Source organism: Pleurodeles waltl, chromosome 6 (genome assembly GCF_031143425.1).
Source record: "Pleurodeles waltl isolate 20211129_DDA chromosome 6, aPleWal1.hap1.20221129, whole genome shotgun sequence".
In the NCBI taxonomy this organism is placed as follows: domain Eukaryota; kingdom Metazoa; phylum Chordata; class Amphibia; order Caudata; family Salamandridae; genus Pleurodeles; species Pleurodeles waltl.
In genome coordinates this window covers 1,665,664,649-1,665,692,141 of record NC_090445.1, presented here as the reverse complement: position 1 = coordinate 1,665,692,141, position 27,493 = coordinate 1,665,664,649, and the positions used below count along the sequence as shown (strand labels likewise).

At 45.1% G+C, this 27,493-nt stretch overlaps 1 protein-coding gene across 1 annotated transcript in view; it reads left to right on the top strand.

Annotated features, from left to right (window-relative positions):
* Nucleotides 1–27,493, top strand: part of LOC138301807 (xenotropic and polytropic retrovirus receptor 1 homolog) — a 151,645-nt gene that overhangs the window by 67,645 nt on the left and 56,507 nt on the right. The window contains exon 9 of the mRNA XM_069242307.1: nt 24,778–24,972. Coding sequence (XP_069098408.1) covers nt 24,778–24,972 — 195 coding nt within the window. The remainder of the gene's footprint in view (nt 1–24,777; nt 24,973–27,493) is intronic.

Sequence of the window (27,493 nt, the reverse complement as noted above, 5' to 3'; positions counted from 1 at the left end):
GTATGGTGGACCATTGGGTAAGAGAGTGTAGCAAATGCGTATTGAGTGAAATCAGTGAAACCATTAGTGGGGCCATTACAGATGGTTGAACTACTAGATGGTCCGTGGCGCAAAGTTGAGATTGATTTTATGGGCCTGTTCGTTACCTCACCTGCTAAGGAAGCATATGCTATTGTCCTAGTTGATTATTTTTCCAAATGGCCGGAAGTTCGCATGGTTGGCACTATAACTACTGATACAGTTATTGAAATTTTAAAGGATGTGTTTGCGAGGTAAGGCATTCCTGAAACTATTGTTTCAGATAATGGGGTGCAACTTACCTCTGATAAGATGCAATAAAAAAAAAATTGTGGTGTAAATCATGTGAGGGTATCATTGTATCATCCCGAGGGAAATGGCCAGGTCAAGAGATTTAATAAAGTAATCAAGGAGGCTATACAATTAGCTTTGGCATCTAATTTATCCTGGAAGGAGGCCATCCAAAATTTGCTGTTATCTTACAGGATTACACCACATTCAGTTACTGGCAAAACAACTTTTGAGATATTGAGGGATTGGAAACCATCTTCTAGATTAAATCCTTGGTGGTTAAGGAACAGAAAACAAAGGAGTTTAGATGGGAATGATTTTAGTTCTGTGAGAGAATGAGTGTAAGAGTATCAAAATAAAGTGCTGAGAAGAATCAAAAATAGAAAATCAATGCAGAGGTTGGTGGTTGGACAGTATGTGCTCGTGATAAATCATTGATTGTTAAATAAAGGGAATGCTTGTTATGAAGGTTTTGGATGGTGCTGTTCAACTTGAAGATGAAAGAATACGTAATTGGCGGCATATGAATTTGTTTAAAGTGAGTAACACTTACGAAGGAAAGGTGTGTAAAGATCCGGATGAAGATAATGGGTATTTGTGGGGAGATGATTCCATATTGCAAGCTGAGGAGGTGCGTTCTGGTGGCATTCTAAAGACGAAGGCAACTGGTAAGAGAAATCCTTTTATTGTCGTGAAGTACTCCAGTTCATTACAGGAGCAATGTCGCATAAACCATCTCCATCAACCGCCGCCCATCGAACACCGCTCCCTTGCCATTATGATGTAGGCCAAATGTAGATCTACATTCCACATTCAATCTACGTACCACTGTGACATATGCCAAGCCACTGCCCAAAGAAAAGGCAGCAAACAGGAGTGACGATGATGACAAAGAATAGTAAGCTACTGGCGGGTTCGAAGCCTATTAGCGTACACAAGAGTCTCGCAAGCGAGAGCTCATGTACTAGCGCAGGCTCTTTGCAACCTCGACCTAAAAAACAGGTAGAGATACTGGGGCTTCGTAACAAAAAAAATTAAAATAAGATTCACGTTTTACATCTCCACTATACATATTTTTAAGTTTGTTTGCTCATTAATTACATTTATTCCCAGAGGTATGCTTGGAAAACTGCCCCGGCACAGGTTTCCAAGTGTAGTTATGGGAATAACATGTGACTTCTCACAAGGCTGCTATTCCCAGTGAGCGGAGTTCCTCATAAGGAAGAACTCTGCGTAGGAGGAATGAAGCCCTCCTTACAAATGTATGTTCTTCTGCATGGAAAAAATGTTCAGATAGAGAAAATATTCCCCTACAGATCCAGCAAATCTGAGTATAATCTGTTCTCCTAACCATTCTGGAAAGGCAGTTACTCCATTCCTCGGCAGAAGTAAATCTGTGTCGGTTTCTGAGGTGGAAAGGGTCAGAGAGGAGTTTGGGAATATACATCAACATACCTAATTTAGGTGTTTCCAAACTTCCAAGGAAAACTCTGCCTTGGAGCACCCACTTCCCACCCTTTGCACAGGATTTACTGTTACAGATTTCTCATTTGTGCCGGAGAAGTCCACCCTAGTAAGTGCATTTATGCCTGCCAGGAACACTTTTGGTAATGCCTGGAAGACATGAAAACGTTAAGTTCCCTGGTAACTAAAATTTACAACCAAATTTCTCTATGTGAAATTGAAAAGGTCCCTTTACTTCTCCATCCTCCTGTGATAGGACTTCACATTGGTGTACAATGTAAGGTAATGGCATCATTCCGGTGCAGCAGGGTTTATTGTGCTGCCCTACCTTTTATAGTCGTTTATTTTGCGATTTTGGTGGTTTTTTTTGCAGTGAAAGCATGCCACATTTATTTTGTAACTTTCCGTGATGCTCTCTTCCAAGCTGATTGCTTCACATGCGTCCCTGGTGAGCATCTCTACGGCTTAGACCAGCCATCTTCCTGCATCCCACCTCCCTCACCAGTGGAAGTTTTACTGCCTTCTTTTTACAGTTCCTTTAATATTGTTGTGATTTATAGTAAAACAGCCAATGGATACTACGTCACAAATGTATCTTAATCTTTTTTATCCCCCTGCTGTGATATATAAACTTATAGGCGCCCCATCCAGCAACCTCCGGCCTAAAGAAAACCAATGTAAATACTACATGTGCTGGGGTTTCATTATGGCCACGGTGACGGTAATTTAGATGGGTGGAATGTTCTCGTGTAATGTGCATGGACGTAATTTAGGGGTCGCCGCTGCACTCCCAGCTTGCCCCTTGCGACCCTTGGCACTTCCTCTGTGAACCCTGGCCTCAGAGGTGGCAAAATCAGTGCCAGGAGCACAGGGGCAGCTAGTGCTTATGGGCTTCCATTGGGGCTCCACTTCCTTCTTTTCAATCAGCTTTTTTATTACACTAATAGTAAATAATATATTACTCTCTATTAGTGTAATAAAACATAACGTACAAGTACCTGGAATTTGACCCTCCTTACTAACTGAGGTAAGTATAAAACACTTTTAAAAGTATGTTGTGTACGTGCTTGCGGGCGAGTGTGTGCTTATGTAAAAAGACAGTGTGTATATGAGTGAATGTGTGGTTGTGTAAGCATGTGTGTGTGAGTGAAAGTAAAGATGAAATGCCCTGTGATGTCACTTTCGCTACCCCTGGCATTTTGGTGAACGTCCATGGTAATCAGGGTCGTGGTGAGCTGTCCCATGGTGCTACCACAAGAGACCACAAGATGGCTCTAGATTGGCACAAATAACTTGAAAAGTGTCTTTCATACTAGAGAAAGGGGAAGACCCAAATGGCAAAATGTAATTTTGCTAGACCTCTGAAAATTCTAGCACTGAAGCTGCAACCTCTTGCCCTCCTGTGATTGTCTCCAGTAGCCATCTTGAATCCTTAATTTGTGCTCGTGGCTGAAGGTGATAGGAAACAGCACTCATGTTTGTGTAAAGTGGCTCATTTTTCGTCACCACATATGACTACAGCATTACAGAGAAAGCCACATAAGGGAGGATTGAAATGTAGACATATGGTGACAAAGGGTGAAAGCAGTGATTAAAACCAACGTGCAACAGGGAGAGAAAGAGACAGGAAGTATGGTGATGGAAGAAAGAGGCTAGAGGTGGAATTAAGACTAGTCGGTCCTGGTGTTCAACAGACCTGGCATTTAGAAGCACCATCGGAGGGCTCCTAAGTACAACCTTGGGCTATGGCCAATATTTTTACTCATCTTTTTGATTTGAGCACTTCTGCTGCCTGACACTGAAGAACAGAGATTGTTGTATGGGCCGCCATATTGTTGAAGTAATGAAAGCCTTGAATATTGGCACACATTTGCAAGCCCCTTGCGCCTCCTTGCGCTGCCCTAGTGTCATTTTGTTATGCTAATGCTCCATATTTACAAAGTGGCGAATGCATGCATTGTGCCACTTTGTAACCCCTTGTGCCACATTTCTGCGCTAGGTATAATATATGCAAGGGGAGATGTTCCCACGCAGGTGTTGTGTCTTCAGGCACATCAGAGTTGCGCTACCATATACTGCATGCACTCATGCGTAAAAAATGACTCGGACACCCTGTGTAGCGTATTATGGGTCTCAGCTGATCCGGCGGGCTCCTCTATCGCCGTGCAGAGCCATACCTGACCACACCCGTCGGCCGCACCCTATTTATTAGCCCATTACCACGTGACCTGCGGGTCACCACATTAAGACAACCGTCAGGGGTAGGATACGAAAACACCCCTCATATCCTGAACCCATATGGTAGTGGTCGCGACACCATTACGTCATGGGCACAGCACTACATCCCTCCCAAAAACACAAATAAAAATCACAGAACGCAACACTGTCCTTAACCTTACTCAAAGTGTTCACTGGTTGTTTACCACTCAGTCATACCAGGTGATCCTGAAATAGAGTCGAAGGTCCCGGGGATACTCCTCAACTCATACCGAGAGCTGGCGGCCCGTCTGGCAGGTGACCTTGGTCTACTAGGGCTAACACCGGGGCTGCTCCCGGGATCAGGTGACTCAGGATCACCATCAGCCACCCTTCGGCAGGGGTTCTTCCAACCGGCCATCATCCGATGCGTGGGCCGCCATATTGTTGAAGTAATGAAGGCCTTGAATATTGGCACACACTTACAAGCCCCTTGTGCCTCCTTGCGCTGCCCTAGTGTCATTTTGTTATGCTAAGGAGGCATTAAGGAAGCCCCCACCATGCTCCATATTTACAAATTGGCACAATGCATTAATTGTGCCACTTTGTAACCCCTTGCGCCACATTATACCTGCGCTAGGTATAATGTATGCAAGGGGGGATGTTCCCACGCTGGTGTTGTGTTTTCGGGCACATCAGAGTCGCACTACCATATACTGTGTGCGCTCATGTGTAAAAAATGACTCGGACACCCTGAGTGGTGTATTATGGGTCTCAGCAGATCGGGCGGGCTCCTGTATCGCCGTGTAGAGCCAAACCTGACCACACCCGTCGGCCGCGCCCTATTTATTAGCCCATTTCCACGTGACTCGCGGGTCACCACATTAAAGACAACCTTCAGGGGTAGGATACGAAAACACCCCTCAAATCCAGAACCCACATGGTAGTGGTCGCAACACCGCTACGTCACGGGTACGACACTACAGCAGGGAGGCCAAAAAAAATGGCGCAGTGAAATTTACAAGAGTTCACAACGCTATTTTTATCCCGTCATTTTTAATTCCTGCTCAGAGTAGGCGTTAAAGTGAAACTTCCATAGTAACCTATTAAGAGGGCCTCCATCTGCTTTGCTGGACTAGCGCCACAATTTATGGTGCTAATCCAGCAATGCACCAAAATAGCGTCATAAATTATGACGCTATTGTGCTAATGTGTGCCTTGGTGCGCTGTATAGTAAATACATCGCTACCATGGTGACATTAGGGGGGGCGCAGGGCGACACAAGAAAAGTGGCGCATCTGAGCTGATGCGCCACTTTCTTGTAAATATACCCCGGTTTGTGTTCGCTGTGGTAAAGGCATGACTGTAGTGACAGATGTTCAAGCTCGGAAACCTCCCCAAGAAGAACCGGAAATGGAATGCAACTACACCTGCTAGTTGTGACGTGCGTGCTCTACGCATGCAGTTTACGCAGGCACGAGGAAAGAGGCAGTACACGTCTCTCTACACTACACGAATACCCACCATTAAACAGCAGTGTGCATCTAACGAATTGAATTTACATCAAATACATATCTAACGTATACAAAAATGCACAGCACACCTAGTGTCCTTTTCAGCAGGTGCCCTTCCTCTCCCTCTCAGCTTCAAACCTAAATTCCCTCTACATTCGTTTTCTTCATTCACAAGGATACAATAATCAGACAAAAGACAAGGGGAAGAGATTTCTGCAAACGTAAAGCCAGAAAGAAGATATTCGCACCCACTGCCCCCAGGTGAGGTGGCAAGGATCAGTGAAAAAAAACAGAAATGTAGTCCAAGATGACAACATTTGTGCCAAGGATTATATGCAAAGCTTAAAATGTAGAGCATATCAGAATATCATCGCAGGGCTCTTCATTTTGCTGGACTGAAAATAAATTAATTTTAATGAGTGTCTCCATCTGAATCAAAAATGTAAAATGATGGTCCACGATGGGCGGATTCCTGCCAGATAAAGCCACATAAATCCAGTGTGTGGATTCCATGTGCATCGGCTTTAAATGGGTCTCTGGTCTGACCGTTCTCGACCATCATTGGACACCCCATATTCCAAAGCTGAATCAGTCATGAAGGTCATGAGGTTGTGGGCACCAAAGCTTCCAAGTTATGAATCAGGAATTGAACCCATACAAATGTGTATGGAACACCAGGGGCCATATTCCAAAAAGTGACTTTGGGCACAATGGGCGTTTGTGTCCAATTCTTGCACTCCCATGGCACTGTGAGATTATAGATTGAGCTGCAGAATCCAGATCATGCCAGCACAGACTTAGGCTGCCTCATTTGCACAGAGGCATGGCCCCTTTCAACATGTACATTGCTGTTTCCTGTAATAAATATCAAGAGACTGGAAGAAAAAAGTATGCAAAAATTACTTTTGCCAATGCTTCTTCTTTTTGCCCACAATCTGCATCCCCTTACTCTCCACTTTTTTTAAACAATTTTTTTGTATTTACTTTTTTTGTTAACATGAACCATAGAGTCAGGGCAGTGCAATTACATTCACTGGAGGAGACTCAAATACAATTACAATTGCAGCTTGATCAAAAGTATTTTGGTGCACCCAATATGCACAATACATTACCTCATGGTACTCGGGTGCATCCCTTTTCTAAAGTTCTAACGAGGAGACACGTGGCTGCATCCTTTGGGTCATGAGCCATCCAATGTTTAATTTGTGCTTGTTGTTTCCTTATTTTTGAGGGCCGGTGCTTATTTTTCTGCCTCAATCCTTTACTGCGAGCAAAAGACACATTTGGGAAAGACGGAGGAAGACCAAAACGAAAAAGCGTCACAAAGGGAGAAAGCAGAAAGCTGCAAGAGTGAGCTGAAGGGGCAGGGAGTGGCTGTGAATGGATTGAAAATGCCCGCGATGGCTTCAGGATTACGCTGCCTCAGTATTTTACGCTCGCACATTTAATTGCAGTAGCCGTATGTTTAAGAATGGGCACCATCACGTTTTTATTTACAAATTAAGGGCTGAAGTCATCGTTTTTAAAATAGTATTATTGCTGCAAACTTGCACCAAGTCTTTCCTTTCTTATGCTTTGGTGGTAACCTTAGTACGCATTGGTCAAGGAATGTGCCACCAGTGTTCCTGCAGACACCATGTGAGTCCAGTAATTATTCACTATAAGTCATAGCCACAATATACATACGAAGTCCAAAGATACTCTCATGCCCTAGCAGGCTATATTTATTGTGATTTTTTTGGTGCAAGGTAAACCCTGTGCAATATCCTAAGCTAGGCCAAGTGGAGTCATGCCTCACTAGGCACTTCCCAGTGATATATCAATATTTTGGTCCATTCACCTTCTGTGAATGACCCTAATCATCAAGGACAAGTTGCTCGAGCTCACAGCGATGCTCTGTATGAACATGGTGTATTCTCCTCGGGAGAGATTGGTTAAATTAGCCTTAGTCACAGATTCCAGAGGCCGTGCTTGGATCCATCCCAAGAACACCTTCCAGCAGTTTAGCAACTGTCAGAAACCGCCCCACACCCACCATCAACCTATGCCTGGCCTCAATAGAGGTGATGGGCACTTCTCCATCAGATAAGCCTCCCAGATTCACCACCCTACCGTTATCCAGCCTACCCCTTCAGCCCCACCTCTCATCTTATAGATTCATGGGTAGACCCAGATTTCACCTCTACCACTACCGCCATCCCGTTCCCCAGACTTGCAACATCAGCCACATCAACAATCGGACTCCTGGACCTCTCTGTTTTGGTATCAAAGATGCGCTGTGTTCTGCAAACTGTTTCCCAGCTGGATGCATCTTCTAGACATAACGGAACATGGTTCAGCTGGGCCTGCCAAATAGCTTGCAAAATTCGGGAAGGCTAAGCCCCCTTGTTCATATGTTAACTTAAGAGTAGCCAAGTGGGTTTTAGGGCAGGCTACTCCCCAGAGCAGATCAGTGAGTGTACTATTTTGATTCTCTTGAACATCATTTTGGGTAGTAGGCATGTTGTCTCTTGAAATACATACAGAAACATGGGTAATATGATCATTCTATTGAGGGCTATTTTCCCCACAAACGACAATGGCCGCCGCCGACAAAGGGAGGGAGTGATCCATGTCCTGCAGTATCATGCCCATATTAAAAGCACTCAAGTCCTCGCTTGTCTGCCACATATAGCCCTAGGTATTTCAAGGACTTGGGTTGCCATTGCATTCCCTAACCCAATAGATGGCCCTCCCGTCTGCATGCCACAGCACCCACAGGGAATTTTCGTTGGACCGCAGTCCCTGGACCCACGTAAAGTGACATTAAGGGCCATATTTATACTTTTTGACGCAAAACTGCGGCGACGCAGTTTTGCATCAAAAATATTACTGCCGGCTAATGCCTTTCCTGTGCGACGTGCGGGTGTCAAATTTATACTTTGCCGCACTGCGGCGCAAACCACAGGTGTAAGTCATTTTCTTTGATGCACACCACAGCGTCACGTCGTAAAGGGAAACGGTGTTAACGCGGCGGAAATGACTGTGAGCCGATTTGCGACACCGCAAACCGGATATGAGGCATTTTTGGACACAATAGCGTAAAAACTCGCTGCAAACACAGCAATTTGTGCAGAGGAGAGCCAAAATGGATCCCAGATGCTTGCACAGACCCCAGGAAGATGACAACAGACCAGGAACCAGCCAGGAGGACCCACACAAGACCCAGGACAGGGAGAAGAAGAAAAGAAAGTGTCGCTTCAGTGCAGAGGAACAGGAAATTCTGGTGAAAGAGGTGACAGAACACCAGCACCAACTGTTTGTCACCTCAAAGTTGCCAATCAGTAGGAGAGAGGCAATATGGCAACAAATTGTTGACAAGATTAACAGTGTGGCAGAAGTACGCAGAACAGTAATCTAGTGCAAGAAACACTAGCTTGACTGCAAGCGCAGGACAAAGGAAAAGATGGCCAGGAACAGGAAGGCAGCACTGCAGACTGGAGGTGGGAGTCCAGCACCACAGGAGGCCCTGGACCACATGGAGGAGATGGTTTCAGCTGTCATCCCTGAGGAGATTGTCATCCCTGAGGAGATTGTCACAGGGATTCAAGGAAAGGACAGCGCAGACTACCAGGAGACAACGCACATGCAGGGTAAGTCGCATGGGGAATTAAAATGCACAAATGTTAACTGCCAGCGGGGGGAATACCCACTAGACAATGCATGTAAGTCATTATATACATGGAGTGGCATGGGTAAAGGGGAACGGCACCGGGCCATGGCCCGTTCAGAGGAAACCTTGGGCACACCACTACACAACACCAACAACCTTTCCATGGGTGTATGCTGCCATGCCAACGATGTTGCAAAGGTAAAGCCAGGCCAGGAGGGAAGGGCATCCCGTCACATGTCAGCCACTATACTTCCTACATTAACTAGGGCCCAATTAACAACCTCTAGCCATACTGACAAATGGAATGTAACATTGACAACAGTTGCCACTACCACCTCACCTGTGTGTGCTGGTCAAGTAGCTAATGGCAGTAACGTCCCCATGGATCTAAAACATCTGAATTAGAGGGTTCTGGATGACAACGTTAATAATCCCCTGAAACAAGACAAATGTTCCAGTCCTGTCAAATGTGAATGTCCATAGTTGCCGCAAACATCAGCCAATGTCATCCACATTAGGCGGTACACAGCAAAAATGTCACACCCATTCTGCATCTGTCAGGGTCCATCCTATGCCTGGGTCACAATGCAACATCCCATATGTCATACTGCTCAGACAACAGCATTGAGGGGAGGACACATGTAACTGGTCACAGAAATACACCTGCACAGTCAGAGGAGGAAATAGGACACTGCTACGACTATCAGTGCAATCCAATGTACCACACATTCCCCAACATCAGCAGTACACATTACCAATGCTGACACCCATATTGTGCCATAAAATGATATACATAGTATATGCTACATCTCAACTACATATAGGTGGATGTGAAAGATCAGAGACTGGGGCAGGTCCAGATTGTAAAGTGTGCTGCTAGTGCAATCAGAGCACCCACAGCCAGTGAAAGGCCTCACCATGAGAATGGAAGTAGACAGAGGGTTGAGTAGGACAAGAAGGTGGCAAATCACTATTTGGCCAGAACCAACACCTAGAAGAGATGATGCTGACAAGTCCACAAACTGACCACAATACATGTGACATGCAGGTGGGGCATAGGCGTGGGAGAATGCCCATCTGACAGACAGGAGCAATGAACAGGAACCAAGATCACAATGTGTAAATCATCACAAGGCAGGCATGTCACATTACAAAGCTCACAACACAGACACACTAATTGTACCGTATTTCATTGCAGAGGACGATGGATCTCCTGCGGATATGCCTGTCCAGGACTATCCTAAATGACATGGATGACGAGCTGACAAACATCAGCCAGCAGACCCTCCAAGAGGTCCTTGAAACCCTACAGACCCCACCTTCAGTCACAAGGAGGATCACAGATACAGCAGCCATCACAGAGGACCCACCCACCACTCCAATTGTACGACCTGCCTGCTCCAATACAGCTGAGGACTCTGACAACACTGGCACCAGCTTTGAGAGAACTGTAGTCGGAGTACAGCGGAGTTGGCCAAGGAGGTGCGGGTGGGGATGCAGACTATGGGCCTCATTCTGCGGCCGGCGGGGTCGGAATGACCCCCTATGGCAGCCAGCCTAGAGGGGGTGCGTTCGTTCATGATGTCAACTGAAGAAAAGGCAGCAGCTATGCAAGGGCCTGTCAACGCGTGCACAAATGCAACATTGAACCCCTCAGGGCCGACCAGGCTGCCTACCATCGTGATGTGGCTGCTATTCTTAGAACCAGCAGATCCTCCTTGCAGCAGTACTGCCCTTAAGACCCCCACAGGTAGCAGCTACCGGGATGTCTGACTCCACGTCTACACACACTGAGGTGTGTGTTGCCCCTTCACAACCACCACCACCAAGGGCAGAGGACACACACATCAGAAGATGAAGACCAGGAACAGATCACCTTCACACGTAAGAGTACCCGGTAGCACTAGTCCCTGCCACATGCCACCTATTACCAAGGTCCTGCGCTTTGTAACATGCCGGTCTTGCAGCAACTGTACTCATGCACTGTTCTGCAAACCACTGTTTATGTTGTCAGCCTGCCCTGTGATTGTCTCTCCCTTACTCATTGGCAAGTCCTGTCCCTCTTCACTGTCTGACACTTCACCCCAGCATGTCCAATGACATGTCCTTTTGCACTTGTGTAGGATCACAATGGACGATGTCACTATAATGGACTCACAATCATGGACAATGTACATACAGCACTACAGCACTTTTAAATAAATAGAACTTACACAACCACTTTGTCTCTGTGTAATGTGACACATCAACCGTGCAGTAGATCAGTGAATTTTGCCTCCTGTCAAATATCATAGATTGTCAATACAACTGTCCTGAAATAATGTGGGCTGATAACTATGCACAGTGGCCTGGATTGTACCATACTCTGCCCTTCCTGAGGGTTATTTCTGAGGAAAAGAGAAACTATACACCACAATGCTGTGTTGGACAGAATAACGCTTCCTCAAGGGATGTCAAAACCAGAAAATAGTGCCTTCAAATTGTTGCTTCAATGCAAAACTAACATATGTGACATTTCCCACAAATTTAAGTTAACACACACCAAACTGCATGAATGGAGGTGTATGAGTTTATATCCAAATAAGTAATCATGCGGAACAGTGTAACAAATGATCTATGTGAGTTATGTACACTATACTACAAGAGAGCTTACTACCACTCACCTTATAAGGATTTCCTTGGACATCAGACTGCAGTCAGACTTAACACAGTGTCCCCAATACTAAATCTGGAAGCACAGTATGTGACATTGAAAACATACATCATGAAAAAAAAACACTTTGGGATCCATAGTAACCGTGATTGGTGGTTGCAATGAATGGCCGAATCTTAGCTAAGTAGCTTTGGGGTAGCTGCCAATGTTACAGCTCAGTTGTGATTTGTTTGCAGCATAGAACACAAAATCTAATACAAAAGAGACACTGTACACTCATGCCAAGGCCCTGATCTACAAGCATTTGACACATACTGTAAAGGGTTACCTAGATATTTATTAAACAGTAAAAACAGAAGTGAAAATTCGGAGAAAGACCTTACCTACCCTAATCTACTCTAACTACTCTTTACCCACAACTGTCCCTAACTAACCTAAGCTAAACTTACTTATCACATTTAACGAAACGTTCTAAACGTCAACCCCCGTCACCCCCTTTATGAGACGGGACATATGGAGGACAACAGATACTAACCTAAACACATACTATCCTATACTAAACAAATATATATATATATATATATATATATATATATATATATATATATATATATATATATATATATATATATTTTTTTTTAACACAAGAACCCCAACATTGCCCACACCCACCCACCCACACACATAAAAATAAACTGTAGAAATATTCAGGAACCCCCACTCCCCACCCACTAACACTAACTAAACAAACAGCCTATACTAACCTAACACTAAGCCCCCTAAACCCACAAAGTATAAGAACCGGGAAAGAGGAGGGAGAGGAGGGAATCATGTCAGTCAACATGTCTGCAGGTTGGCCCTCCGGAGGGTCTTCTTGATGGAACGCACCTGCCGGTTGACATGTCGCACCTCCTGCCGCAGTCTGCCCTTCTTTCTAAGGACACGGTCCAATTTCCATTGCATTTGAGAAAAAGCAGCAGGGTCAATGGCTGCAGCAGGGGTGGTCTGGGTGCCAGCCGAGGAAGTATGGGCCCGAGTTGTGTCAATGGCTGTAGGCTGCCCTGCAGGTGGTGCTGTGCTTGGTCCAGGAGCAGTTGCTATGGATGGTCCCGCAAAGGTCCCAGCTGCTGGTGGTGCCACCTGGGCGGTAGTGGTGGTGGTTGTGGTAGGCAAAGAAGGGCCGCCTTGTGCACATGCCCTCCAGGCTACGGAGGCTCGTTCATGCCGATATCTGCGGGCCATGTTGCGGTACCCAGACTCGACATCTAGTATGTGGCAGTATCTCATTGCCCGCCATAGAAACTCCCTGACCTGGATGGGAGTCATATTTGCAGCTGTTAAGAAAAATAGAAAATCTAACATTAGGTACTGCATTATGTGAAATGGCACAAGAAGTAAATCAGACAATACATATCTTGTACTTGTAACAGCCCATATCATCATACAGATCATTGATTGTCCCTGAGGAAGTACATGGCAAGCCAGCCTACAAAGGTCCTATCACACATAGCACAGCCAAACCCTCCAAGATGGGTAACAACTGGCATGATTTTGGCATCATAGTTCTGCCAGTTGTTAGCTAAAAATCATGCTGCACATCCTCCACCACTGCCAGGGCTACAAATGTCATTGCACAGGATGGAAATCTAGGGCCACATGATCTGTGAGTTGTAAATGGACTTGCCAGTATAGTAAGCATGTGCTAATCATGAGTGTGTACACTAGGTTCAGACAAGTGATTCACTGATTTACATGTCTGTGTACCAACCTTGTATCATCAGTCCTAGGTACACTATTCACAACCCTACGCCTGTGTCTGGGGGGAGGGGGGTGGGGTTGGACTATCAACTTATAATTTCAACAACAAGGCCACCCAGGAAGCTTAGGAAAGCTGGACATGGGTTTGGCCCAGCACACACACCACAGGTAAGGAGGATCTCCAAATAGGAGACAGCTGACCCTTGACCAATCGCATTAACACTCATGTTTGGAAATGCAGACCTTTGTCCACATCATTTACTACTAGTAAGCCATGACTTACAACAAACAGAGAGATGCAAGAACACCTCTGGCCATGAGTTGCATGCACACCTAGGCTATTGCACTCAAGTGCCACATACTCGTAGCACTACATGTGGAGCTACATGCTACTAGGAAGTTTAAGATACAGTTCAATAAGTACATTAGTGAATAGGGAAGCAGAAGTCTGTGGGTGAGCATTTGGCATCCCTATTCTGGGAGATTTCGGGTCTGACTGGCTGACTAATTCACTAATATGGTCCAGTGCGACTTTTTCTGAATCAAGTTTTATCCACATTGCCGTGCCTACAGGACTGACCTAGAATACCAAAATATGACAATACGATAAGGATTGGCCAACTCAAAGATGGTGATAAAATGATATTCCACTCCTGGAACAAAACAAATGATTGGACAGCGCATTACACCTTGCTATGTGTCCAACACACAGGAGTCCATCACACATCACCAGCAAACAACAAATAACAGACATATCAACACTTACTGGAGTTCTCTGGATCCTCAAATCGAGCCACCTCGCCAACAGTATAGGGTGCCGGTCCACCTGTAAGGCATGGAAGGGAGAAATGTGCTCAATGTCTGTGCACTGTACAACAATTCCAAAGACAAATACTATGTGTACGATTACATCAGAAGGTAAAGCCTCTCAGACATGATGATACTGCATCCTACATACCACGCCAAACATGTACAGACCCAGGGACTCCAGTGAGTGATACACACATATCTGCACACTTGCAGTGGCCCTAACTATCATGTGGTGGCAAACATGCTCCTTCATTAGTGAGCAGACAAAATCATGGAGTGTATTCGTCTCATCATGTGTATCCATGAGAGACATTTAAAGCCACTTTACGTGAGGACTGCATTACCAGTCAACCAGCCATTGTGACTATGACAAATTTATGACACACAGGTACAATCTTCAGAGGGCCAGTGACAGTTGTTAGCCCTCATTTTGTTACAGTTTCTTTATTTGATGTGGCACAGCTATGATGAGTTGCACCAAATATAGAGATATGAACCCATGTGCATACCTTTGGCCAGCCATCCCTAATTGAAATGTGGCACTACAAACTCCAAATACCAGTCTAAGATCTTAGCTGAGCGCAGCTAGAACTTGTTACCTATGTGTCCAAATCCAGATCAGACATGTATCCAAAATGATGAGGGGCACAATAATCCCTAAGATTTTCGGAATTTCCATGATCGGTTTCCTTGCACACTCACCAAACACACATAGGCATATGTTTGCGCCACTTTGCTATCATCAATTGACGTGAAGCCTGCACTCATTTTCAGCCTCCTGTTGTGTTTAGAAAGTCACTCCAGCTGTTGCGTCAACAAATGACGGTAATGAGTTAGAAAAATCTATACCTCACAGGCAACTGTGGCCTATATCTATACATAATTGGTTCCTGATTTGTGTTGCTGTTTGACACAATGGCAGCACTAACTTACACAATACAAATGTATTCAGTAAGTTTGTGGAGCTCTTGCTTCCAAACAGCTCGCAATTGTGGTCCTTAACAAAGTAGAAATATGACCCTGTATGTTTCAGTAGCATTCCACACACTCAACAACATTGCCGGCAGATATTGTAAAAATCAGCTGATGTCACTACAGAGCATTTAAACGTGCACATTAACATGATTTGTACTCACCAACAGGGGCACCAATCACAATCCCCAGGTGGTCCAGAAGATCTTGCTACCTGGAGACAAGGTCAGCCCAGCGGTGCTTCAGCTGGTGGTCGTTTCTGGGTGTGTTGTAAATCCTTTGCAGATGATGCAACACCTTTGCCCACCGGAGCCTCTGTGCCTCAGTGTGATACCCATGTATCACACGCCCACCTGCTCAATCATCAGGGGTAGGAAATGGTACACCAGCCAAATGAACCCACCCAGCTCCTCCTCTCCCATCCTGCCAAGATGAGGCCTACCCAACATATTGGTACAAAAAGAGAAATAGGGGATAAAGGAGAACAAAGGAGAATAGGGGGACAGTAGGACAGGAAAAATTCAAATAAACTACTAACACAGCCCAACTATACCCAAACTAACACTTTCCACAACAGACTCCCAACCAAACAAAGACAATAGTTTACAACACAAATGACCACAAAAAACACTCAGACTGGATACTACAACAAGTTTTTAATCACAAAAAGACAATAAACAGACCACACAGGAGACAAATTCACTAAATGCACAGAGACAAATTGAGACACAGCCACACAGTCAGGAAATATCACAGACTGCACAGTGAAAGTGAAAGTACACCCACTGTACCTATTCTGTAAACAGGATGTCCTATTACATCACTTCCTGCCTAAAATGGCGGGCGTTTTTACTGTCATGCATCAAAATATTTTTACGCATACAGTCTATGCGTCATTTGTATCGACGCACAGGAGTAGATTTCAGCCTGCATCCATATGTTTCTAAATTGTTTCAAACTTCACCAATTTTAGGAGGTACAGTGTGGAAGATACCGCTCAGGGCCAATGGTTCTTTCAGGGCATTATGCGTCATTTTTCGGCCATAAGCGTCATTTTTAGACGCATGTGCGTCATTTATTTACACGTATGTGGCAAAATTTCAAGCATTAACTGGGTTTGGGTCATTTTACCATTTTAAAGGTACATTACAGTTGTTACAATACTGAGATAGGCTGATTGCATCCACTTTGGGCATGACGGTGTATGGGCACATGCGACACATCATACTACTGCGGACCATGATCCGCTACTTCATGTACAGGATTTTCACTCTTCACTGACGCAATAGATGGCCAAATGTGTGGCCTACATATATGTATTACACAAATTGGGCATGTTTGGCGTCAGGAGAGGATAGCAAGGTGACGCACATAAGTACAATACCTCAATGCCTAGGGCTCAATGTGTGTGCTTTGGCCACTAATATTGTTGTGACCATCACAAGATGCATTATTGCAAATATGCTTGTATGCATGTGGAGTCAATGTGTCCAACCCTCAGATGCAAGTCAGTGTGGAAATGAGAGAGGACATGTGTTAGTCATACATGTAGCAACAACTGCAGTGTGCACTTTCAAGTTGTTGGGTAACATAAACACCACAAATGACAAAGCATGCACCGGATAGATAGCAGACGGTTGTTCATGTCAATGGTCCAAAACTTGGCCATCACATGTCCTGGAACTTTGGATACTGCTTCCTAGGCACTTGTTGGTGAACCCACCATGAGTCAAGCACATGTACATACTAATTGGGTACCGTGTTTGTGACACGGAGAGCCAAAGATAAACCACATTTGTAATGTCACACCACAGTTGAGGTCATATAACTGAGCCACAACTCTCCTGTGGCAGTGGAGGGCCAGCAGACCAAGCAGCACGTGGCCACATATTTCCAGTGATCAATTGCACAGAGGTGTCTGGTTCATGTGTGTGGGCCAATGTTTATCCTGTATATTTTTTGGGGTCTATGTTGTCACAGTTACGTCCAGGTCTAGTCATGAGTCTGTGGGGGCTTTTCCTGTATCTACTGAGTTTCCTTCGGAGATCAATGGAAGTAAAGCCAATGATGATTTGAGAACCCACATGGGGATGGTCCTACCCTGTCACTGCAGACGTGTTATGAGACTGTCAACAGGGCATCCTTGGTGTGCTGAGTAAGATCATATCTCAGGATTCTTGTACCGGCAGGTGTCATCACAACATTTGTACACAGGTTGGCCTCTAAAATTCCCACTGCATCTGGGAACATCATAGCCTCTGTGCTGATTATTCTCGCAGCTATTCACCATGCAGGGCCCATCAATATGTTGAGAGCAATGTGAATCAGTGTGTGAACTGTCAGGGTCCTAACATGTGTGGACTTTTCAGGCACATTATCTGACGTTGCTGATTCTGCTGGAGGCACCATACCCAATCCTTGCATACGGCCATGGTACGCTGTCAAAATTTGTCGCTCATGCATGCATGAGACCCAGACAAGGGATAGGCCATGATTTGGGTATTTGGAGACAAGCTCCCAACTATGGTATGATAAATAAGCAGATTATGCTATACAATGTATTTGAGTATGCATTGAAGAACCACCTGACAAAATACCCCAGGAGGGTTGGGAAAGCAATTAGGATACATATGTAGCCCCAAGGAACCTTTAGGGTAACACACAGGCACGTGCCAGTCAGGCTAACAGGATGCAGGGTCAATCAGGATCCAGCAATTTCACAAGGTACATACTCAGTGGTCTGACTGAGACTGGTCGGAGGAGGAACAAGACAGTTGACATGGAAAACTGTGTTTGTCCTGTGTTTTGGAAGGTGACACATTAACCCAAGGGCTGTGTTACACAGCTTATTTTTATGGCAATGCATAACAGTGTAACCGATAAAATGGAAGCTTCTATGCTGTTCCAAACATCTGCAAGGGCAGTGCATGTTCAAATGGCTGGTCTGCATGGAGGTGCTCACAGGTGTGTGCTGCATCAGTCTCTCACAAGTCCTGTAGGTGAGATTCTAGTTCAAATGGTCAACAGTACCTTTCACATGGGAAGCAATCTACAGGTGATAACCGGGCTTAGAGAGTACAAGCCAGTGCATTATTTAACCTGACGTCCATGCAGACAGATGTACAATGACTATGGCATACCATACTAAAGGGTGAAGCACACTGGATTAAAATTGTTTGTCTGTGTGTGTGTGTAGAGGAGGGAATATCTGGGTACACATATTACCATTCCACGGACCTCTTAAGACGGGTGGGGTGAGACTGGGAACATGGGTGTGTCAGGACTTAGGACATGGGCTGACAGCTACATGGAATGTCATGTGCGCAATGCTTGTCATAGGTATGGCACTTGTGCAATCTAGGTTCTGCTTACATGGAATTCTAGTCACACATGGTCCTTGCAAAGATAGGTGATGTAACAGTTACTGCTGTCAAGGGTGTGGCCATACCTTAATGTTACTAATGCAATAGCACATCCACTGCCTCATGTATGATGCTTTTAGTTCCATTATTGACTGATGGTGTCTTCGTTGTGTGCCATATGCTGCAAAGAATCATGTTGCCAACATGTATGTGTGAAATAGGTGTGGTCCTCTGCTATTGCCCTTCAAAGGTGAAATGTACAGGATATATGTCTTTTACAGTGTGTGTGAATGTGACTGTTGATTAATACGCATCACAATTGTTTTGGAAATTTCTGTGTCCTGATGGAATACTCCATGAGGCTACACTCTTATTCTGATAGTTAGCGATAAAGGTGAGCAAAAATGATTACCCAGACCATGATATGGTGATTATTATAGGTGTTTATTTACATATGGTAATACAGTGGTGACGGTGAGTTGATTAAAAAGAAATTGTTGACAATATGTTGGCGCCTACGCAATCCTGCAGTTGTGTTTGGTTGGTCCCCCTCATGTTGATGGCCAGCATCCTCCTCTTCCTCCTCTTCAGGCATTTGTGGCTCTGGTTCTAATAAGGGAATGTTCTTTCGTACACAAATGTTGTGCAGGATGGCACATAATCCATGGCTGGATCCCATATCCCTGATCAGCTGAAAGAAAAAATGATTGAGATCATGTTGATGATGCTTGCCCCATTAATATCACCTTGCATGGCAGTAGTTCTCTTGTGTTGTCTGTGACTCATTTGTGTTTGTGTTATTGTGTCGATTCCTAGGCTTCTAGGATGTACCATCAGCATTGGGTTGTTTCCTTAGCTAAACGAGTGTTTGGCTGCTGACATGCTGTCAGCAGTATATTTTGAGAGTTGCAGTACAATGTGTACTCCCTTGCATTGTGACTTGTGATACAGGTGTCCCTGTGTCTTCACTGGGGGTGAGATGATAGTTCCACACATAGAATCAATTCAACAACGGTGGTAACACGTTTGCATCTATGCACCCTGGACATCCCATACATTTTGACATATACAATAGATTAATTTAACCATCAGCGAGGCGCTTACATTTTGCAAGGTGACAATTAGCCACACTTCTCCATACGTTGTGATCACTGACGTCTTAACATTTGACTGTACACTAATTTCACATGTGTGACAAGTTCACTGCAGACCTATTTCTCTGCCCTTGGCAAGTTGACGTAGGTTGTAAAGTCTACCTAGACTACTGCACATGGTCTAGTCCAGCTGGATAACTTGGTTATGAGGTTGTCGTTTTGAGTTTCAGAAGGTCCGTATGGCAGTACATCTGTTGTGTGTGTGTTAATTTGTCACAATACGTATGTGTAGGAATGTGAACCTTCCAAATAGTACCATCAAGATGTGTTCTTCGCACAGTCCACTTGCCTCTTGGTAGTGGGCAATGTGAGAGCAGAAGTGATGTGAGATATTGGAATGGCCTCAATGATTGCATGTGACCTTGATTGTAATCATCATCATGCTATGTGAGTCACGGTGTTTGACCTGCAGCAAATTACATTCCACACCCCTTACACAGTAAGTATTGGCTGGAAGGGTGTTTGATTGGGTGTTATTGATGTGTTATTGGAGCTTTATCTTCGCAGATGTAATGCCAGTTGGCACCATGTGTTTGTCATTGTGTTGTTTTACATTTTCCCCTTGTGTCTGTGGAGTGGCATCAGTTTTTATTTAGAACGGTACTTTGTCCCTAGGTGTGTCTCCCATTGGGTGAGGATATCAAACATGCCTAGCGGTGTCATAACCTCAGTGTGTTCCTGTCCACATGTCGCTGTCGTGGTGTATGTGTTGTTTGTCCTAGAGGGTTGCTGTGCAGTGTGTATATGAGTAGGTTTCTGTACTTACCAACAAGTAGTCCATTTCCATATCGTCCATCCTGGAAGTGTTGATTGATGGTGCAGTGACGGAAGATGAATGAATCATGAACACTCCCAGGATACTTTGCCACGATGTTGGTGATCAATCCCTGGTGATTCACAATGGCCTGAACATTGATGGAGTGTGTGTGCTTCCTGTTGCGGTATAGATGTTCTGTTGCAGCAGGTGGCACAAGGTGTACATGTGTGCAGTCAATGGCACCAAGGACATGTGGAAATCCATTAATGAGGTAAAATCCCTGTTTGGTCTCCTGCTGCTTCTGCTGTGTGTTGGGGAAGCAGATGTGGCGGGGTGTGAGTGTGATGATGGCATCCATTACCTTGGGCAGGAAGGCGGAGAATGATGGCTGTGAGATCCCAGCAACCAGGGCGCCAGTGGTTTGAAAGGAGCCACTTGCCAACATATGTAGTACAGCTAGCAGCTTAGTTTCTGGTTCGATGGTGCGGGGTGTCTGCAAGCTGGGTGGCAACTGTGGCTCAATGTTGCGCAGCAGCTACTGAATGGCTTGCCAGTTCAACCTGTTCCTCTGGATGATGTCATGTTCCCTGAGGCCATGAAGAGTTGTCCTGGTGCGGAATATCCTCTCCTGCCTTCTGCATTGCCTTTAGGGTCCCTGCTGGTGTTGTGGAAGCTGCTGTTGCTGGTTCTGTGCTCTGCGTCTGCGTGCACGCTGGACGAAAAGCACCTCCATGTCTTCCTTTTGAAGCTCTGCTGTTGCTTCTGTGTGTTTTGATTAAATCCAGGTGTGTTTGCCCCATTTTCACGCCTGCCCTGACCCATGTGTTAATTTTTGACGCAAACCGGGCTGTGCATCATTTTACGACTCCACGTCGCGGCCGTGTGGGATTTTTGCGTGGTAGCATACATAAGGCGCACAGGTGTTTGTGTCATTTTTGGGACGGGAACGCCTATCTTCCATATCATTAACGCAAGGCGGTTTCCCGCATCCAGGAAATGACGCACACAGCAGGATTTTGACGTCCGCGGGCTCGGGTGTCAAAGTTTAAATATGGTGCACGGTTTGCGCCAAATGTGCGTCAAAATGTTTGACGCACATTCGGCGCAGCCAGAGTATAACTATGCCCTTAAATATCTGCAGCACACCATGGTGCAAGGGGAACTGCGTTGGTGCATGGCAGCAATTTTTGCACCAGCACAGGGGAGGGGACAGAAATGTGCCAAAACATGTAGATACACCACAGTTCTGCCCTTTCCTGATGGCGCACGCCAGCACAGCAAGACACTTGTTGTGCCACCCTGAGCCATGGGCCTTGTAAATATGCCCTTAGTTTTGAGACCCTTCTAATGAAACCTTTCACTTTGGTTTGTCCATTCTCTTAAATGGCCTGATCAGCGCTTGGTAAATCACAAATAAATAACATAAAATATACTAATGAAAAATCAGTCCCTCTGCAAGAAAAGAAACTATTTCCTCGCAGTACCAGGTGCTCTGGATTTCCAAGGGTTGCCTGCTGTGTGAAGAAGGATTAACATAGGACATCATAGATGTTTCATGTCATGGGCAGAGTGCAGACACTTTTTAAGGCATGGGCAATGTGGGCTTTGGCCCAGGGCCCCAACCTTTCAGAGGGCCCCGTGATAGAGCCAGCTCTGTTCTGCAGAGTCTTGCCCTGAGGACCCTGAATAATTCTTAAACAGATTGTTTGAAATACCTGTTTTCTTTAATTTATTTTAATGTGGTTAATATGGAGAGTCTATTACAGACATTTTGCCGATAAGTGCTGTGTTTATTTTTTATGCAACATCCATCAAAAAAGTACCTTTTAGATCAAAACAGGAGCTCACACATGAGAAGTGGGAGGGGTGTTACAGACGTTATTTACAATTTGAGTGAGCTGCTGCTGCTGTGTTGCAATATTGAAAACATATGCCACTGTCCCTGAATAATAGATGTAAACACATTTAGAATTTGGACCAGTCTGCCTGTGCACTGTCAGTGACCTGGCCAAAGAGGGCATGACAGAGCTGAAATTGGATCATTAATTCAAAACTGTTTCCAACATAGTCCCCCAAAATGCGTTTGGCCCAGGGCCCGAACATTCCTTAAGATGTCCCCGGCAAATGGGCAATTGGCCAGTTCTCCAACATTTCAAGTGCCCCCCTGGTAAAGTGATCAGGAAAGCCAGAAACGAGGGCCCCTCAATAGCAGGTGCGGGGAAAGCGTGTTTCCCTTTGTGCTATTGCCATTATGTCACATCGATTGATTTAATTTCTATTTATGTCCTTCTTGTCTTTGAGCAGAAATTAGAGGGTAATATGAGCACGGCATGACATTTGAGGGATGGTGTCCAAGTTGTTCCAAAGAAGTCACACAGTGACCGGGCAAAAGAATGCAGAAGAAATAATGAAAATTGGACTACAAAACAGAAGTGAAAGGAGAATATGAAGAGCAAGTGTGAGAGAAAGAAAAAGAGGAAGGAAGAGATGACGATAAAAAGAAAAAAATGAAAAAATAAAGAAGAAATATCTGAAAAGAGAAACAAAAAGAATGAAGGGAAATCAGGTGGAGGAAATGATGGAATAAAGAAGAAAAGACAGATGGAAGGAAAAAAGAAAAGAAATAAGTGAAAGAGATAAAGATAACAATGTGGAAGAAACCATATCAAGAAAATGGAAACAGAGAGCAAAATAATGAAGGAGAGTAAGAAATATATAAAGAGAAATTGTAAGAAAGATTGGAAAAAAAGGAAGAAGGGTGGAAAAAGAAGAAAAACAAGGGGGCGATCAGACATGAGACTGTGAGAGAAAAAAGAAAGTCAGAAGCAAAAAATGAAACCTTACTTTGGGCTTTTGTGATCACTTGCTTCAGTCTGTTCCTTCGCTCGGTCATTCAGTAACATTCAGGATATGGTTCAGGAAGGGCGTTGATTTTATTGATATGGTTTCTAACTGGTCAGCATCCAACCGTAATAAAAGCGTGCGTAAAACAGGCCCTTCTTTTAATGTAACTAACTGTTTGAGAGCGCAAGGATTATTACTGGCATGGCCCTGCGTGCCCATCTTAGTTTGCATACCTTGCTACCACGTACAACAGAAAGGCTCATTTATACTTTTTTACCGCCGCATTTGCGCCGCTTTTTAACGCAAAAGCGGCGCAAACTTACAAAATACAATTGTATTTTGTAAGTTTGCGCTGCTTTTGCGTCAAAAAATGATGCAAATGCGGCGCTAAAAAAGAATAAATATGGGCCCAAGTGTCTTAGCAAAAGCATTGCAGCAGAACTATGGGCAGATTTATGAAAAGTGGTGCTGCACTTAATGCAGTGCCACTTTTCTTGTGCCCCTTAGCGCCCCCCTAATGCCACTATGTGTGCACCATATTTAAAATAAGGTGCACGATTGCAGTAGTTAGGGGAACTAACGTCATAATTTTGGTCGCTAGTTTGGTGCCTTGCCAGACTAGTGTAAAAAATTATTGCGCTAATCCTGCAAAGCACCTAGAGGCCCATTGAAAGCAATCGTAGCATCATTTTAACGCCTGCTCAGAGCAGAGCAAACATTCCCCTTTCTCCTCCCAATGCTTTTTTTTTATTGCAAGGGCATGTTTGTTTTTTGTGTGTGAGTACAAGTTTGGGAAAGCACAAACCATTGCTCTATATGCCTTTCTCCTCCCCCCCAGCCCGCAAAATAAAAAAGGGGCATTTTGTGTTTGATGGTTAATTGAAAAGCCAGGTCTTCAGCTTCTTGCGAAATTCAAGAAGTGAGGCGGTTGCTCTGCTGTGGAGTGGGAGGTCCTGCCAGGGTTCAGGAGCGATGTTGGAGAATGATGCTCGCCCGCTGATCTGGTTCTGTGTATGCGTGGGATGTGTGTGAGTTTCTGTAGGTGATTAATGTGAAATAATTTTGTTGGCTCCTATGTCATTTACAATAAACACACTACATTTCACATTTGTAGGAGAAACAAGAGAATGTAATTATTGTGCTTCCGTGGTTAAGTTTTCTATATCAAAACTTCTCAAAACTGTTATTATCAGATCCCCCTGGAACCTAATACATTTCTTCATTGATCTGGAAAGGATGTGGAAAGTAAAGGAGCCCGGTTTGTTTCTAAGACTGGGTCTTCGTGGAGTGTCCACTGAAAACCCACAGTGACGTTGTTTATCTTACTTTCAGGCACAGGAAGTGTGGGGTCTCGTTCTTCAGGCGTGATCGGCTTGATCCAGTGCATTCCACCCTGGCTGCGCTTTGCCCAGTGCCTGAGAAGATATCATGACAGCGGGAGTCGGTTCCCACATCTGGCTAATGCTGCAAAATATGCCACAGTTTTCATCATGGTCGCTCTGGCCATCCTGTGCTCCGGTGACAAAGGTGAACCTGGGTGGGCTGAAGGAATAGCAGGCAGAAAGTAAACTAACCTAGTCACACTGGTGCTTGAGAGGTATCGCAGACAGATATCTACTACCAGAAGAATGTTGTCCTACTTTTATGTTTCTAGATCCATCCTTCCTACAGACATGTTTGAGTGTGTATATGAGAGTTATTGGACTGAAGCAGACACATTGCTAGCCAAGCGCTGGGCAATTAACTGTTTCTAGGCATTGATAGGAAGCTATAAAGTATTCCTTTCAGGGAGGATGATGTTAGAACTGATGAGGTAATGAATTCTTGGATGTCTTAGGGGCAAGGTGTCATCTGATTGGCTGCCTTTTTGTGCTTGGGAGTCTATCAAACAGTGAAACACTCACGTAGACCTGGTGGCTTGTCAACATTTACAGAGGTAGGGGTCAAGAATCTGCGTCAGCTATGACTGTAGGACCACACTCAGGCAAGTGTGCATGCTCACACAGACTTTCACACTCTCAAACATTCACTGTCACTGTTCTTGTCCCTCTTCATCAGCCCTTCCCAATTGTGGTGGCAATGATATCTTATCCGTGGAGTCCTCTACCTTTTTGGGGGTTTCACGGGCAGGTGGCAGGAGAGGATGCTTCAGGCGCAAGTGATGGAACGAGGGAGCTGCAAGATTGACAGAGCTGCAGGTTTGGGTCCCACAGCCATGTGGTGCTGTAATTTCCCACGGTTTGGGCCAGAAGGATCTTCCTCATAAGCCCCGAGAACACCCACACCAGCACTACAGTACGGCAAGTGTCAAGAAGGCCTTGAGGCTCAGAGGGCAGGTCAGGATTGAGGGAGACGTTGAAACAAGGATGCATGCGCGCAAACATTCTGCCTCACTCTCTGTGTAGGTGCCAGGCCCAACCTCCTCCTCTCATTGACTATCTGAAAGGTCAGCCAATCAGAGGAGGAAGTAGGGACCTGGAGGTTTGCCTAAGCTCACGTCAGGCCTTCCAGAGTGACCTTTCGGGAGAGCATGTCAGGGTAGGTTCCCCTGCATACTGCCGTCATGCCCAAATAGTGACCGCTTTCGGCATGCTACTTCCCAAGGGGCCCCCCATGTACCAAGGGATGGGCGACCGTTAGAGGTTTCTGACAATTAGTGAACTTCAATGTAAGTGACTATATGATTTGTTTGACATTTTTGCAAACTTTTGGTAATATAGACAGGAGAAGTCTTATTATGTATTGGTCCTGAAGAAGCGTCATAGGATCTTGTTAGACCACTGTACGGGAAACATGTTGACCATGTCCTAGGAGCCCGACGATAATCTCCTTAAGCTCCAGCACCATGCAGAAAGTGGTTGAGCATTATTCCTCATTTTACACTTTCCTTCTGTTTTTAATCTTGGTCCCGGTCTTATTCCATTGATTAATTAAATAGACTCGCTCCTATTAAGACTGGGAACCAATTTTAGCTTTCACTCTCCTGCCAGGATTAGCGCCTGACCGCAACACCAGGTCTTGCAGTGTCCGCTACCACGGCTGCTACCTAAAAGATCTCCGGCAAAGAGCCCCCTTACGGGGAGCCCGTCAGACATTGCAGCACCGGTCTGACGAGGAGCTACCCGATGATGAAGCATGACATCCTCTCGGATGTGTGAGGGCTCTTGCTCCTGAACTTTAATGTTCCCCTAGTGATTATATTTTTCCATTTGGAACAGTGTACACCTTTTTTGTACTTCCAGAGTGACCACCTGGAGCCCTGGAAACAGTTCTGCCTTTGAGAGCATCTCTTTTGCCTTCTTGCTGCTTCTCAGATGCCTACTGCACATGTCAAATCCAGGCAGCACTTAAGTCGCCCCCCACCCTGGCATGCTCAGCATGATCTGCTGATTGTTCTGCTGCCTTTCTAGTGCCAAGACGTGGAGGACCAGCCAGCTAGTCTTCTGGTGCCACCAAAGAGCAGGTTCTCTGAAGCTCTGAGTGTCTACTAGTGCATTTTTATTAAGCATAGGAATGGGCAGAGCACAGAGAGGAGTCGTAGAACCCGGACACAGAGTTCCTTTTGTAGACAGTGAGTAGTTCACTTGCAAGGGGTGACCACTGAAGGCTACTAATCCCCTGAATGAGATACTGAGCAGAAAGGTGAGACTCCTAAGAGGCTTTCTTTGCAGAGTCATTGCTACATGCCTTGTGTTCTCTGTTGAGAAGCATAGGTAAATCACAATATTTAGGTAAACCTGAGAGGAACAAAGGGGGGATCGAGCTAACACCCGTTTGCACAATTAGATGGAGACTCACTGTTGCAATACCACCCAGGGTAAGTGTGTGATACCTCTGGGAACTACACTGAAATCAGGGATGTATGAAATGACCCCCTCTGGGAGGGAGCTTGGACAGTAGATGTTACCTTATTGGTATGTGTGTGAACCACTAGCATGGAGATGACAAAATACAGGAGTGTGTATTTGTACCCTGAATATGTGCTGTACACAGCATTCGGCAGAGCCATAGGTGCTTTTCTTACATTTACCCTGTTGTGCAACAGACC